Genomic DNA, 15,181 nt, shown 5'->3' on the forward strand with positions numbered 1-15,181 from the left:
GTCACTGCCCTGGTCCAACTACCATAATCTCTTGCCTGCAGCAGTCAACAGCTTCCTGAACAGTCTCCAACCACCATTCTTGGTCCCTCTTCAGCCTACTCTCAACGCAGGACCCTGAGTCACTCAGTTAAAACCTAAGCCGGATTATTATTCCCACTCCTGTGCTCGAAACCCTCCACGGCCTCCTACCCCTCAGACTAAAAGCCAGGGCTCCAAACGCTTGCAGGGCCATCTGCGTTCTGCCCGCTGGGGCCTCGTCTATTCCTTTCTACTGTTCCCACACCCTTCTCTCCCCTCCCGCTGCACCTGCCTCCTGTGATGCTTCCGTCACACTGGGCACAGCTCCCTGCTCTCCTGCTGTTCCGTCTGCCCAGAATATTCGACCCTGGAACCACTTGGCTCCCTCGCTCCCATCTGTCCAGTCTACTTCTGTAACCAAGCAGGACCGCACGGGGTCTTCCTGGGACAGACCCCTTCCCCATATCCTCTGCTGCATCTCCTCTCTGAAGTACCCAGCTAACAGTACCTCATGGATATTTCCCGAGTTTTTCAGATGCTAAAAACCACCACCCAATGGAAGAAATTAACTGTTGGATGATCATGAGCACGTAGCCCCCAGACCTTCTGGTGCCTAAGGATTGATAATGTTAACTGTCCTGTTACCTCGCCATCAACCAATCAGAGAATTGTGCATGAGTTGATCACACACCCTGTGCCCCCCCTCCCTCACCTGGCCTTTCAACATGCTTTGCTGAGACCGTTGGGGGGTTTCTGGGGGCATGAGCCACCCGTTGTCCTTGCATGGCCCTGCCATAAATCTTTCTCTGCTCCAAACTCCCAACATTTTGGTATCATTTGGCCTCACTATATGTGGGGCACACGGACTTACGTTCGATAGCACTTCCACCCCAAGATCCCCAACCCTCTTCCCCACCCCCCACCGCTTAGCTCTATAACCATCTCACCTATTCATATTTTACTTATTTTTGTTAGTTTTCTGCCTCCCCCGCCAGAAAGTAAGTTCCACTAAGGGAAGGGATCCTTTGCGGTTATTGCTCACTGGTGCACCAACGCTTGTTTGATTGAAACGTACCGAACAAATGAATGGATGGCAAAGCTCTACTCACCCATGCCGGGGGCCGCCATGAGGATCCTGGAGACGACTACTTGCGTGATGGCTTGTTTAGCAGCGTTTGCCGACTCGCCCAGGCGGTGCCCGTTTTCATCTGTGACAGGAATGCCAACTTTGAGTTCCCTAGAGAGCAAGACAACGGGCAAAGAAGTTCACGGGTGCCTTCGCGGAATGGCTGGAAACAGCACTGAAGCTGTGAAAGCCCGAGTCCCTACTTAATCCAAAAATCCACTCCAGTGTCATTTTTGGCACTAATAAGTCTATTTTTAAAACCACAAACATGCTTAATCCTCGTGTGATAGACACACAAGTAAAATAATGCTAGTAAATTTTGTAAAAAAAAAAAAAAAGGTGTAGCATTTTGAACAACAATAGGACTCAACAGGTGAACACGCTAACTTAGAGATAAGGCTGATTTCTAAGCTCATGTGCAAATCTGAGCAACTTTCCAAATGAGAGGTAGATATAATTACTAAAGAATAAACTAACTGTACTGACACAGGCGCCACAAGTACACGGAACTATAGCATATTTAACTAAGGCCACTACTGCTACGATTATAGCTCCTACTGTTACCCTGTTTTTCGTTATCCATTCCAAAATGCTTTTTTCTCGTTTTTTCTTCTCCTCTAATTTTTGCCAGCACTAAAAAATACTTCCAGAGATATAGATTAATATTACTTGAAACCCCAAGAGAAAATTTGGGGGGAAGGGGTGAAGAACCTGTTGTATAGAAGAAGCTTTCTAGGCATAGACGTAAGTTTGAGATCTATTTTTTAAACTTTTTATTATACAGAGGTAGAAAGACTGTTCTAAACCCCATACGGCCATCAGCCTGCTTTAATAATCAGCAACTCAGAGCTGACCTTGTTTCATCAATGGACCCATCCTCACCCCCAAAACCAGATTATTTGGAAGCAGATCCCAGATCTCATAAAACTTCATCTGTAAATATTAAAATAAAACAAATTTATTTAAGTTTCAACAAAGCAGATTATTATAAGACCCTACTGTCAAGCACAAGTGTTCTCTAAGAGGGCATATTAACCTTACCTTTGCCTCATTAATGGAATATTAATGCAATTAGCAGCAGCTACCGCAGCGAAGGGAACAAAGCGTCCTATGAGCGGAGAGACATGCTGCAGAAAAGATAATTCCAAAAGCAAGATCTTATTTTTCCTGTAATGCTGAATGCAAGTACTTATTTCTTCTTGAAAACCTCTACAAATGCAGAGCCCTATTTGTATAGAAACTTGGGCCAAGAGTACGTTCAAAACTTGGTTTCCTAGAGGTACTTTCTATTTCCAGCCTGGGCACACTGGGACAAGGCAGACTTCCAAGATATTTTGATGGCTTTATGTGGCTGATGGAGCAGGGGCTTTGGAGTCCCACAGTGTTGGGTTCAGATGCTGACTCCTCTACCTCTTCAGGGCAGTGCCTGGAGGTACCCAGCCCGGCACCCAGCCTCTGGTGGGCTGTATGGATGGGTGAGCATTTAGCATTGAATACACAGTGCCAGGTACAGACCAGGGTCTTGGCAGACGTTATTAGTGACACTCCTTCCCAAACGTATTGAAAGATACACTTTAAGAAAGCAGTCGGAGATAATGACTATAATAAGAGAGTCATAGGACTTGAACTATTTTGAGAAATTAACAGAGAGACTTAGAGCCAGGCAGGTGAGAACAAATTAAGAAGCTTTACTGCTATGGAAATAAAAATCTGAGTACCTTGGTTAATGCATTGAGTCCTAGAGCTGTCGCTACAGCACCTGTTGTTGCAGAAACATAAGCTGTTCCCAATTCACTGAAAAGAAGGAAAATGGTACATAAACAACAAGTGTGCGTCAGAAAACTCAAGCCCAACATTTTTGGAAGAAATCAAGATTAAGAATAGAGATTCCATAAAACATGACACAAATGAACTTATCAAAGAAACAGAAACAGGCTCACAGACATAGAGAACAGACTTGTGGTTGCCAAGAGGGAGCGGGGTAGGGGAGGGATGCGTTGGGAGTTTGGGAATGGCAGATGCAAACTATTATATATAGAATGGATAAACAACAAGGTCCTACTGTCTAGCACAGGGAGCTATACTCAATATCCTGTGATAAGCCATAATGGAAAAGAATATGAAAAAGAATGTGTGTATGTGTGTATGTGTTAATGAGTCACTTTGCTGTACAGCAGAAATTAACACAACATTGTAAATCAACTGTATTTCAATAAGATAAATTTTAAAAAGGAGATCCCACAGAACAACATTCGTCATCACTCTACAAATAGAGATATTCAGAGAAAAAGCACGCAGACCCACACAAAAATGGCATTCTTCACATAGAACCTAACTACCACGCCAAACGAGCAGACATAGAGAATACGCATGCGTGGTGGTTGGGGGAAGGAAGCAGGGACTGTGCAGGAAGCTACAAATGTGGGAAAATGCATATTAGCTTAAATGTTTGTAGCATATTTGCTTAAATAAAAAAATACTTCTCAAAATATCACTATACATACTGAAAGTAAAAATGCAGTGCCGCCATTCTAAAAATGACATCTTATGGTATAAAAAGACTAAAAGTCTCATCCTCAAAATACAATTAAGCCCAAGCAGTTCTCTCTTGCTTTAAAATAAATTCTAATTCAAGGATTGGATGAAATGAAGGTGTGACCAGCACTGCTGGGTTGCAGATTTCAATATTCTTTGTTCCCTAGGATGATAATAGAAGACTACAGATGGTCAAAAGCAATTTAAGAGTTAAAACAAAAAAGAAAACGCTTTGAAGTGTTACTAAGTTAGGCTCAAAGTTTTGGTTCACTAATCACTTTAGTCTATCTGAACATCTTTTCACAGGAGGCAAAATTTTAAATCCATTCACTTTCTTTTGGGTTCCGGAGGCGTCCTATTTTAAAGACAAATCAGATACAAAATTCCCCTGGATTTCTGCAGAGATCACATTGTTGATTCTGCTACTTTTGATGTTGGTATCTGTCTACACCCACAGGGTGGATGGGGGTACAGTGTGTCATGTCACACAGGCCAGCCCTGAGCTGCCTGCTGTGTGTTCTGCGGGGGCGAGGCGGGGATGCGCCCTAGGGTGTGGGAGCCATGTCCTCCTACCAGAGCCACTAACGGCATGGATGATGTCTGGAAAGGCAGGCTGCAAAAAACCGTTACCTACATAGAAAGGGAGGAAAAGAAACACTACTGAAAACTATGCTCCCTAGGATTCCAAACCGTATAAACAATTTGTACGAATATACTTTTTTAACCAGGAGAGCATCACCAGTGACTCAAATGAACCCCAGAGAAGTGCAGAGGACAGTTAAATCTTCCAGTCTTACTTTACAGTGAGGGGAGCATCTCCACTTCTGTTGGTGTAATTGACCACGGCATTGAAGGACTGGTTGATCCACTGCCAGAACAGCACTGCCGGTGTGGTCCTGAAACAGATCGATCCATCACGTACCCACCAGCGCTTGTGAACCAGCCGCCATGCAGAATGGACAACGTGAGCACCAGTAACCAGAGAGGAGATGGACTGGAGAAGGGAGAACGCTGGGTCCAGGACTGTGTGTTCTGGGTCAAAGGCCGAGGACCGGTGTGGCTAGGCAGATTTTTATCTTGTCTGATTCTCAGTTTCCTCATTCGTTAGATATGGATAGCAACAAACTCAGAGGGTTAGGGTGAGGATGGAGATAACTTATTTAAATTTTATCTTAAATTTGTAAGGGAGCCCAGCAAAGAGTGGGCACCCAATTAATGTGATTAATGTCAGGTCCCTTCTCTTAGGGAAAAAAGCCATTTGTAGGCTATTTCTGGTCCCTCCTCACTACATGTCTACACCTACACCTATACTTATACCTAGAGCATATGAATGGATTAAACAGAATCTGCTTAGAGGATCGTTTTATTTTCTTTCTCATTTTCTTTTGGGTCTAAGATTTAGGGAGAAATTCAACCTCCTTTTGGGCAACAAGGAGAGTTCTACTCAACAGAGGGAAAAGGTAAAACAACCCCCTAGAGTTGCAACATTTATACAAAATGAAACGCCACATGAAATGACATTTATTTCGATGAAACCACTCACATAAAAAAATGTACTTTAAGCTTCTGGAATATAAAGCAAACAAACTGTCGTTACGTTGCCAGAACTCACCTATAGAATGTCATCATACAACCTGTGATGGTCATGTTCATTGGAACCTGAGCTGACATCCTTCCTATCAAGATCATCTTTTCACCAGTGTCGGGATGAAAAGCTGAATCATAGATGTACTTGGCTCTCCATAACTCATTTTCTGTGAGACCCGGAGGAACAATTCCTTGCCTAGGAAAACAGCAACAAATAACATGGCGATTGTTCATTCCAAATATCTCACCAGTGCTCTAGAGACATGTAGCTAGAATGTCCTGGAGTTTATGTTTACCTAGAACATCTGTGTCTGGATGGAGTGACAAATCTAACTATTACAGAGTCAGGGAAAATTCTAATAACACCAAAGACAATAAACACTTAAAAGGAGCATGTCAAACCCATAAACCTCAAATTGCCTATAATTTGGAAAAACAAAAGCATCTTGTATAATAGGGAAGTATTCAACTTTGAAATAGTCTTTGTTTTAAATGACATTTAAAAATGTACTTTGAACTCTGTAAATGCTATTTTTAACTCATTAGACAAAAGTTGTAGCAATCAAGAATATGAATTCATTTTTAAACCTATAGTTTGAAAACCTAGACAAGAAAGGCTCACTATTTTTCCTCTTTATCAAAGAAACACATATTCATTGCAAAAAATTTAGAAAATACAGGAATTGATTAACACAATTAAAAGCATTCAAGCCTCTCCCAACTTAGCACCACTAGCAATGCTTTGGTAAATGCCCTTTCAGGCTTTTATTGGATCTATTATACATGATATTTTTATTTAAAGGCATTGTATCAAATCACCTTTTTTATTCAATAATATTTTGTAAACATTTCTCTATATCTTTAGATATTCTTCTATATCATCTGTACTGGGTTGAATAGTGTCCCCCCCTAAAATTCTTGTCCACCTGGAACCTCAAAATGTGACCTTATTTATAAACAGGGTCTTTGCAGATGTAATTACATAGTTAAGATGAGGTCATGCTGGATTGGCGGGGGCGGGAGGGAGCAGATCAAATGATTGATGCCTTTATACGACCAAGTGCAGCCACGCAAAGAAGGACATGTGATGACAGAGGCAGAGATCTGAGTGACGTAGTTACAAGCCTAGGGCCACCAGAAGCTGGAAGAGGAAAGGAGGGATTCTGCCCTAGAGCCGTCAGAGGGAGCAGAGCCCTGCCAACACCTTGATTTCAGACTTCTAGAGTCTGGAACTGTGAGAGAATAAATTTCTCTGTTGTATTAAGCCACTCAGTTTGTGGTAATGTGCTATGGCAGCCTTAGAAATTATACCAATCCCCTACTGTTGGACATTTTAATTGCTTTTAACCTTTTCCATTGGTAAGGGATAAGGAAGTAAATATCCTTATAAATAAAACTTTTCCCCCATCCAAGATTATTTAGAAAGAAATGAGTACATTTGCTGAGACAAAAGCTATGTAAAATATTAAAACTGTAAATATATCTTTTATCCTTTTTCTCTACTTGAGTATGTCTTTTTTTTTTTTTTATCCTCAGCAGCAGTAGCATCATTATTATTTAGGTAACCTGTTGTATTCTTTATACAATGTGGATAATTTTGTTTAGTTATGTTATCTGCCACCCTGAAAATTTTTATGATTATGCAGTCAGGTAGGAACAAATGAAGTTTCTGCCTAGAAAGGCGTGACCCACTTCAAGATTACAGGTATGTTCACCTATATAGTTCTTTGCATTTTCCTAATAGTTTTTTTTTTTGGTCACAGTTTTAAGCTATTTGAAATTTATCTTAAGATATGAATATGTGAAATTGCTTAATTTTAGATTCCAGTTGGCTGGTCTGCCCTTCCAAGACCAAGATTTCAATGCTATATTTACCATCATGAACTTTTGTGAATGTTAGGCTGGACTTTCTACAGTGTGCCCGTCATCTACACCTCGTGCTGCCAAACCGACCATTTTAACTGAGGGTCCCTTTGAATATCTGGTAGAGCAATGGTCCTTCACTCCACTACTCTTCGTCTGCTTTCTCAAAAGTGCCTTACTTACACCCAGTAATTTGTTCTTCCAGGTAACTCTTACAATTATTTTGTTAATGTTATAGGGGATCGCAATTGTATTTTGACCAAAACTATATTAAGCTGAAGAGAACTGCTATCTCTACAGCAATAAGACTTTCTATCCAGGCCTACCACATATTTCTCCAGTTACTCAAAGGCATCTTTTAATGTCGCCCAGTGGTCTGTACTTGCCTCCTACTTCTGGGTAAGTTAATTCCCAGGTATTTTATATATATATATATATATATATATAGTTCTTAGGAATGAAATCGAAAAACACTGTCTAATAGAAAACAAACCTACGGTTACCAAAGGGGAAAGCATCTTTTTGTGTTCTATGTCCCCATAACATTAAAAGAAATTAAATCTCTTTATTAAGGTATCATTTAAATATTATAAAAGTCATTCATTTAAGTATACAATTTGATGAGTTTTGAAAAATGTACACGGTGGTGTAACCACCTTCAGAATCATGGTATAGAATATTTTCATCTCCCCCAAAGTTCCCTCAGGCCCCTTAGGAGTCATTCCCTGCACTTCCCAGCAACCATAGATCTGCTTTCTACCACTACAGTATTGCCTCTGAGAATTTCACATGAATGGAATCATACGAGCAAGTAGTAGTATGTGTCTGGCTTCTTCAACTTTGCATAGTGCTTTCAGATGCATCTTTGTTGTATCAGTGACCGGTTAATTGCTGAGTGGTACTCCATTCAATGAATGGACCACAGGTATTTATCAATTCTCTTTTTAGCCATTCTAGTAGGTAGAAAATGGTATCTCATTGTGGTTTCTGTTTTGTTTTTCATTTTTAGACATTCCAATGTATACTCTTTTCTTCCAGTTTCGTTGAGATAGAGTTGACATACAGCACTGTCTAAGTTGAACGCATCCAGCATAATGACTTGACTTACATACATCATGAAATGATCAGCACAATAGTTTAGTCAACATTCATCATCTCATACAGATACAAAATTAAAGACAGAGGAAAAAAAAAAAAAAAAAAAGACAGACAAAAAAATATTTGTCCTGCTGATGAGAACTCAGACTTTACTCTCGTTAACAACTTTCATATATAACGTACAGCAGCGTTAATTCTATTTACCATGTTGTACATCACATCCCAAGTACTTATTTATTTTATAACTGGAAGTTTATACCTTCTGACTGCCTTCAGCCAATTCCCCCTCTCCCAACCCCCGCCTCTGGTAACCACAAATCTGATCTCTTTTTCTATGCGTCTGTCTGTCTGCTTGTTTGTTTTTGAAGTATAATTGACCTACAACACTATGTTAGTTCCTGGTACACAACATAGTGATTCGGTACTTCTGTACATTTCAAAGTGATCACCACGATAAGCCTAGTTACCATCTGTCATCTTACAAAGATATTAAAATTATAGTTATTGACAGAGCGCCACACTGTACTGTACCTCATGTATACCTGTGACTCATTTATTTTGTAATTGGGAGTTTGAACCTCTTAATCTCCCTCACCAATTTCTCTCCTCCCCCCAACCCCCTTTCCTATGGCAACCACCTGTTTGTTCTCCGTATCTATGAGTTTGCTTTTGTTTTATGTTCATTTGTTTTATTTTTTAGATTCTACATGTAAGTAAAATCATACAGTATTTGTCTTTCGCTGTCTGACTTATTTTCACTTAGCATAATACATGCAAGTCCATCTGTGTTGTTGGAAATGACAAGATTTCATTCTTTTTTATGGCTGAGTAATAGATGTTTTACATATCTATATATACCACATCTTCTTATCCATTCACCTATTGATTGGCACTTACGTTGCTTCTATATCTTGGCTATTGTAAATAATGCTGTAATAAACACAGGGGTACATATATCTTTTTCTAATTAGTGTTTTTGTTTTCTTTGAATAAATACCCAGGAATGGAATTGCTGGATCGTACAGTAGTTCTATTTTTAATTTTTAAAGAAACCTCCATACTATTTTCCATAGGTGGCTGCACCAATTTACATTCCCACTAAAAGGGCAGAAGGGTTCCCTTTTCTTCACATCCTCGCCAAAAGTTGTTATTTGTTGTCTTTTTGATTCTGACAGGTGTGAGGTGATATTTCATTGTGGTTTTAATTTGCATTTCCCTAGCAACTAATGATGTTCAGCATCTTTCCATAGGCTTACTTGATATTTCTGTATTTTCTTTGGTTTAGTGTCATCAGCCTATTCAAATCTTTTGACCATTTAAACAAATTGGGTTGGAATGAAAAGAATTCTTTATCTCTTCTGGACATAAGTCCTTTATGAGCTATACGTTTTGCAAGTATTTTCTTCCAGTCTGTGAATTGCATTTTTGTTTTCTAAACAGTGTCTTACGAAGTGGAGAGACTTATCTTTTCCCTTATTGTTCATGCTTATGTCTTATCTAAGAAACCTTGGCCTATCCCAAAGTCATACAGATTTTATCTTGTTTTCTTCTAGAAGTTTTACAGTGTTAGCTTGTATATTTAGGTCTATCATCCATTTCAAGTTATGTTTATGATTTTGTTTAAAGATTAATACTCTTTTTTTATGTGGAAATCCATTTTTTCCAGAACCACTCATTGAACAGAATATTCTTTCTCTATTGAATTATCCAGACACCTTTATTTAAAAATCAATTGACTATATATGTTTGAGTCTATTTCAGGATCCTCTATACTGTTCCACTGATCTATATATCTATACTGTTTTGATTACTTGAGCTTTACAGTAAGTCTTGAAATCATGCATTTAATATTTTTGTTGCTACTGAAAATATGATTTTTAAAATTTCAACTTGCAGTTGTTAATTGTTACTATACAGAAACCCAACTGATTTTTTTTTTTTTTTTTTTTTGGTTTTGTTTTGTTTTGTTTTGCGGTACGTGGGCCTCTCACTGTTGTGGCCTCTCCCGTTGCGGAGCACAGGCTCCGGACGCGCAGGCTCAGCGGCCATGGCTCACGGGCCCAGGCGCTCCGCAGCATGTGGGATCCTCCCGCACCGGGGCACGAACCCGCGTCCCCTGCATCGGCAGGCGGACTCTCAACCACTGCGCCACCAGGGAAGCCCCCCAACTGATTTTTGTATACTGATCTTATATCTTGTGACTGTGCTAAACACTCTATTTGCATTTTTGGTAGATTCTTTCTATATAGATGATCATGTTTTCTGTGAATGAAGAGAGTTTTAGTTCCTTTCCTATCTGTACATCTTTTATTTTTGTTGCTCTTTTTTTCTTATTGGACTAGCTATGCTAGTCCAATGCGGAATAAACGTAGTGAAAGCTGAACTCCCTGCCTTGTTCCTGATCTCAGGGGGAAAGTTTTCATTCTTTCATCATTAAGTTTGGTGTTAGTTATAGGCTTTTCTTAGATGTACTTTAGTCCTTCTATTCCTAGTTTGCTGAGAGTTTTATCATGAAGGGATGTTGGATTTTGTCTGCTTTTTCTGCACTTATTGAGAAGACTGTATGTTTTTCTGTCATAGTCTACTGATACAGTGATTTCCAAATGTTAAAATGAACTTGCAGTCTTGTGACGAACCATATTTGGGTTCTGCTTATTTTGGGTATTATCCCTTTTAAAGATGGCTAGATTTAAGTTGTAAATTTTGTTGAGGAGTTTTTGTGTCTATGTTTATGAGGGATATTGGTCTGTAATTTTTGTCTTGTAATCCCTTTGGTTTTGCTATCAGTGGTCTCATAAAATGGATGAAGAAGGGCTTCCCTGGTGGCCGAGAGTACGCCTGCCAATGCAGGGGACACAGGTTTGTGCCCTGGTCCGGGAAGATCCCACATGCCGCGGAGCAGCTGGGCCCGTGAGCCATGGCCGCTGAGCCTGCACGTCCGGAGCCTGTGCTCTGCAATGGGAGAGGCCACAACAGTGAGAGGCCCACGTACCGCAAAAAAAAAAAAAAAAAAAGGATGAAGAAGTCTTTCCCCCTCTTCTATTTTCTGAGAAAGTTTGTGATGGAAATGATATAGTTTCTTTCTGTGAAGAAATAATTTCTTTCACCTGTGATGCTAATTGGCCTTGGAGATTTTTGTGGGAAAGTTTTATTTTTATTTATTTATTCTGCCATCTTGCTCTTCGTTTTCTGTTTGTCTCATCTCTTCCTTGTTCCTTTTTTTTCTCTTTCCTTGCCTTATTTTGGATTGAGTCAATTTTGGTAATTTATATATTCATAGAAGGCTAGACATTTCACTAATATTTCTAAAATTTTTAGCAAAGAGCTACATAGTAGGCTTCATTTTTTAAAAAAATTAACTTATTTTTGGCTACGTTGGGTCTTCATTGCTGCGCACGGGCTTTCTCTAGTTGTGGTGAGCGGGGGCTACTCTTCGTTGCGGTACACGGGCTTCTCATCGTAGTGGCTTCTCTTGTTGCAGAGCACGGGCCCTAAGCGCATGGGTTTCAGTAGTTGTGGCTTGCGGGCTCTAGAGCGCAGGCTCAGTAGCTGTGGCACACAGGCTTAGCTGCTCTGCTGCATGTGGGATCTTCCCCGACCAGGGATCGAACCCATGTCCCCTGCACTGGCAGGAGGATTCTTAACCACTGCGCCACCAGGGAATCCCCTTCATTTTTATATTTCTATTTCTCACAGGCAACTTTCTTATCTTCTTGTTACATACTTTGAGTTTTATTTATTTATTTTATATTGATTAGATGTGCCAGAGGCTTATCTTTCTCTGGGCTTATCAGAGAACCAGTTTTTCATGTATTTTTCAATTCTGTTAATTTCTGACCTTAAAAAAATGACCTTCTCTCTGTTTTCTTTGAAAAACAGTCTGTATAGTGGTTAACAGCATGAACTGTGGAGTCAGACTGTCTGAGTTTCTATGCTGGCTCTGCCACTTAACAGTGGCAGGACTTTGACTTTTGTGCCTTAGTTCTTTCATCTGAAAAATGGGCATAAGGAGAGCACCTACCTTCAAGGGCTGCTGAGGTGTAAATGAATGCACATGAAGTGCTTCAGGCAGTATCATTACACAGCATGTGCTATTGCTATTTTCTTTTTATTATTTTGTGCTGTTCTTAAGCACAATTTCTTAAGCTGAAGTCTCAGTTCATTTGTTGTAAGCCTTTAACGTTTAATCAGAGAGACATGTAAAACTATAAACTTCCACTCAGAGTACAATTTTGACACAATCCCTTAAGTTTTCGTATTAATTTTCTCATTATTTTTACTTTGTAATTTTACTTTTGGTTTTTCTTTTTGTACAGTTAAAGTACTGAACAATTCTGATGTGATTAATCAAGTTCTGTCTGTATTTCTAACAGTCTTTTCTTTGTATATTTTGATGTAACATTAACTAGTTCATGAATACCAAACCTGGTCATTTTATAAATATCAAATTTTTCTGATCTATTCGCCCTGAACTGAATTTTGTCCGATTTTCATACAGCTTCCTTTTTATTTGCAGTTACCTTCGTCCTGCTTTGTAATGTTAGCCATTTTTATTACCTCCCTTTGGATTCATACTAAAATAGTACGTTGGTATCCCATGAGGACTACAGATTATTGGTATTCATATTCCTTGAAGGTACACTGTACATGATACTTCCTTGACTCCAACTAACCCTTTGAGCTATTCTCCTCTGAGAGTTCACAGCTAATTTGTCTCTTAGTGGGTAGGGGGAGAACTCTGGGGTATTCCTTATCCATTAATTCACAAATTGGTTTTACTGATGAATATATAGATAAAGATATAGATATAGATATATAGATATATAACGAATATAAAAGCAGCATTACACCTAATCCCCAGTGGAGCAATTTATGACACAGACTTTAAGGGTTTTATATTCCTTAAAAGGTGAAGAGAAAAGAAGGTGAGGTGCTCAACGATTCTTGGAGGAAGTCATTGTATTTTTCCATGCACAGTGACCTCATACAGAGATTAGTCATGTAGCTAGCAACTCTCATGCATTCTGATTGGGATGTCATGTCACTGTTGAGCTTTTTAAGTGTTTTTACACAATTTTAAAGTCTCTGATTTTAATAGAGGGTTTTAATCCCTTTTACACATACTGTTATTACTAAGCTGTCTGGCCTCCTCCATCTTGTTTTACGTTATTTTAAAAGCTTCTATGACAGTTTTTTGGTTTTACCTTTAGTTATACTTATTACGCTGTCTTTGTTTTTATGCCTTTGGGGTTTTAGAAGATATATACTAAGATTTAACTTGACTAGTGGTTACCATTAAGATTCTCAAAACCGGGCTTCCCTGGTGGTGCAGTGGTTGAGAGTCCGCCTGCCGATGCAGGGGACACAGGTTCGTGCCCCGGTCCGGGAAGATCCCACATGCCGCGGAACGGCTGGGCCCGTGAGCCGTGGCTGCTGAGTCTGCGTGTCTGGAGCCTGTGCTCCGCCAACGGGAGAGGCCACAACAGTGAGAGGCCCGCGTACCGCAAAACAAAAAAAGATTCTCAAAACCATTCTAAGATACATTTCTCTAACATGGTAAAGGGCCAAACCATACATACTTTTGAGTCCACCTCCTATTTAAGATAAATATTTGGTATACTTTTAATTCCCCCTCTTCCTTTTTTTTAATTAAAAAAAAATTTTTTTTGATACTACAATCTAGGGCTTTAGATTCAGATAGCTATTACTATTTTTTACAAAACACTTAAAACTTCTTTTTGCCTATACATTGCTTTATAACTAGAAATGTAACAACTATTTCTATTTTAACAGTTTCGACATTCATCACTAGTCTATTTATATTACAGCTTTCTTCTTTTTTACTGTAATACAGTATATAACATAAAGTTTACCATCTCAACCATTTTTAACTGTACAGTTTTGTGGTACTAAGCATATTCACGTTATTGTCCAACTACTGCCACCATCCATCTATCTCCAGAATGTTTTCATCGTCTCCAACTGAGACTGTATTCATTAAACAATAACTCCTGATTCCCCGGCCCCCCAGGCCCTGGCAACCACCATTCTATTTTCCGTCTCTATGAATTTGGCTACTCCTGGCACATTATATAAGTAGCATTGTACAATAATTTGTCCTCTTCTGACTGGCTTATTTCACTTAGCATAATGTCTTCAAGGTTAATCCATGTTGTAGCACGTGTTAGGATTCCCTTCCTTTTTAAGGCTGAATAGTATTCTATTGTGTGAATATACGACGTTTTATTTTTCCATTCATCCATCCATGGACACTTGGGTTGCTTCCACCTTTGTCTATTATGAGTAATGCCACTATGAACACGGGTGTGCAAATATCTGTTCAAGACCCTGCTTCCCATTCTTTTGGGTATATACTCAGAAGTAGAATGGCTGGATCATATGGTAATTCTATTTTGAATTGTTTGAGGAATCACAATATACTATGGATTTCCTATTTTTGAACTCAATTTTGCTTCATCTACTGACCTCTCAAGAAGGATTTATGAGGAGTTTATTTTTGATGTTGTTATGTATTTTTCTGTTGCCTCTGTAAACAGAGACACCCTGGTATAAAATTCCTGGGTTACATGCTTTCTCCTGGAAACTCGGCACACGTTCCTTTACTGTCCTCTGGCACTCAGTACATAGATAAGAAGATTGAGACTTCTCTGTCATTTGTTCTTTTTTAATAACTTTTTTTCACTGTTTGGATGCTTACGAAATTTTTAAAAGTTGCTTTGTAGAAAAAAGAAAAAAAAAATCTCCATACGTGGGTCTCTTTGCCTGAAACAGGGTGAGCCTGATTTGTGGATGTCTGTCCTCACTACAGGACAATTCTTTTATCTACTTACTATGACATCTTTCGCATTTTTCTAGTTTCTCCTTGAGAAGCATCAATAAATTATATCTTCACTCTCCATCCTCTAGTCCCCTGAAATATAATCCTTTTCACAC

The 15,181-nt window shown here is 39.3% G+C and overlaps 1 protein-coding gene across 6 annotated transcripts in view; it reads right to left on the reverse strand.

The window, feature by feature from the left end:
- SFXN1 (sideroflexin 1) overlaps positions 1 to 15,181 on the reverse strand; it is a 48,533-nt gene that overhangs the window by 15,433 nt on the left and 17,919 nt on the right. For all 6 annotated transcript variants that reach the window (XR_003428247.1, XR_003428248.1, XM_027084260.1 and 3 more), the window contains exons 3-7: positions 5,292 to 5,462; positions 4,477 to 4,575; positions 2,863 to 2,938; positions 2,186 to 2,271; positions 1,128 to 1,255 (exon numbers count right to left, since the gene is read on the reverse strand). Coding sequence is in view for 4 of the 6 variants with exons in the window: in XM_027084260.1 (XP_026940061.1) it covers positions 1,128 to 1,255; positions 2,186 to 2,271; positions 2,863 to 2,938; positions 4,477 to 4,575; positions 5,292 to 5,462 (560 nt within the window). In the remaining 2 variants the exon portion in view is untranslated. The remainder of the gene's footprint in view (positions 1 to 1,127; positions 1,256 to 2,185; positions 2,272 to 2,862; positions 2,939 to 4,476; positions 4,576 to 5,291; positions 5,463 to 15,181) is intronic.

The sequence above is a fragment of the Aethalodelphis obliquidens genome, unplaced genomic scaffold (genome assembly GCF_003676395.1).
Source record: "Aethalodelphis obliquidens isolate GAN/ISIS:26980383/991018 unplaced genomic scaffold, ASM367639v1 scaffold52, whole genome shotgun sequence".
Taxonomy (NCBI): Eukaryota; Metazoa; Chordata; class Mammalia; order Artiodactyla; family Delphinidae; genus Aethalodelphis; species Aethalodelphis obliquidens.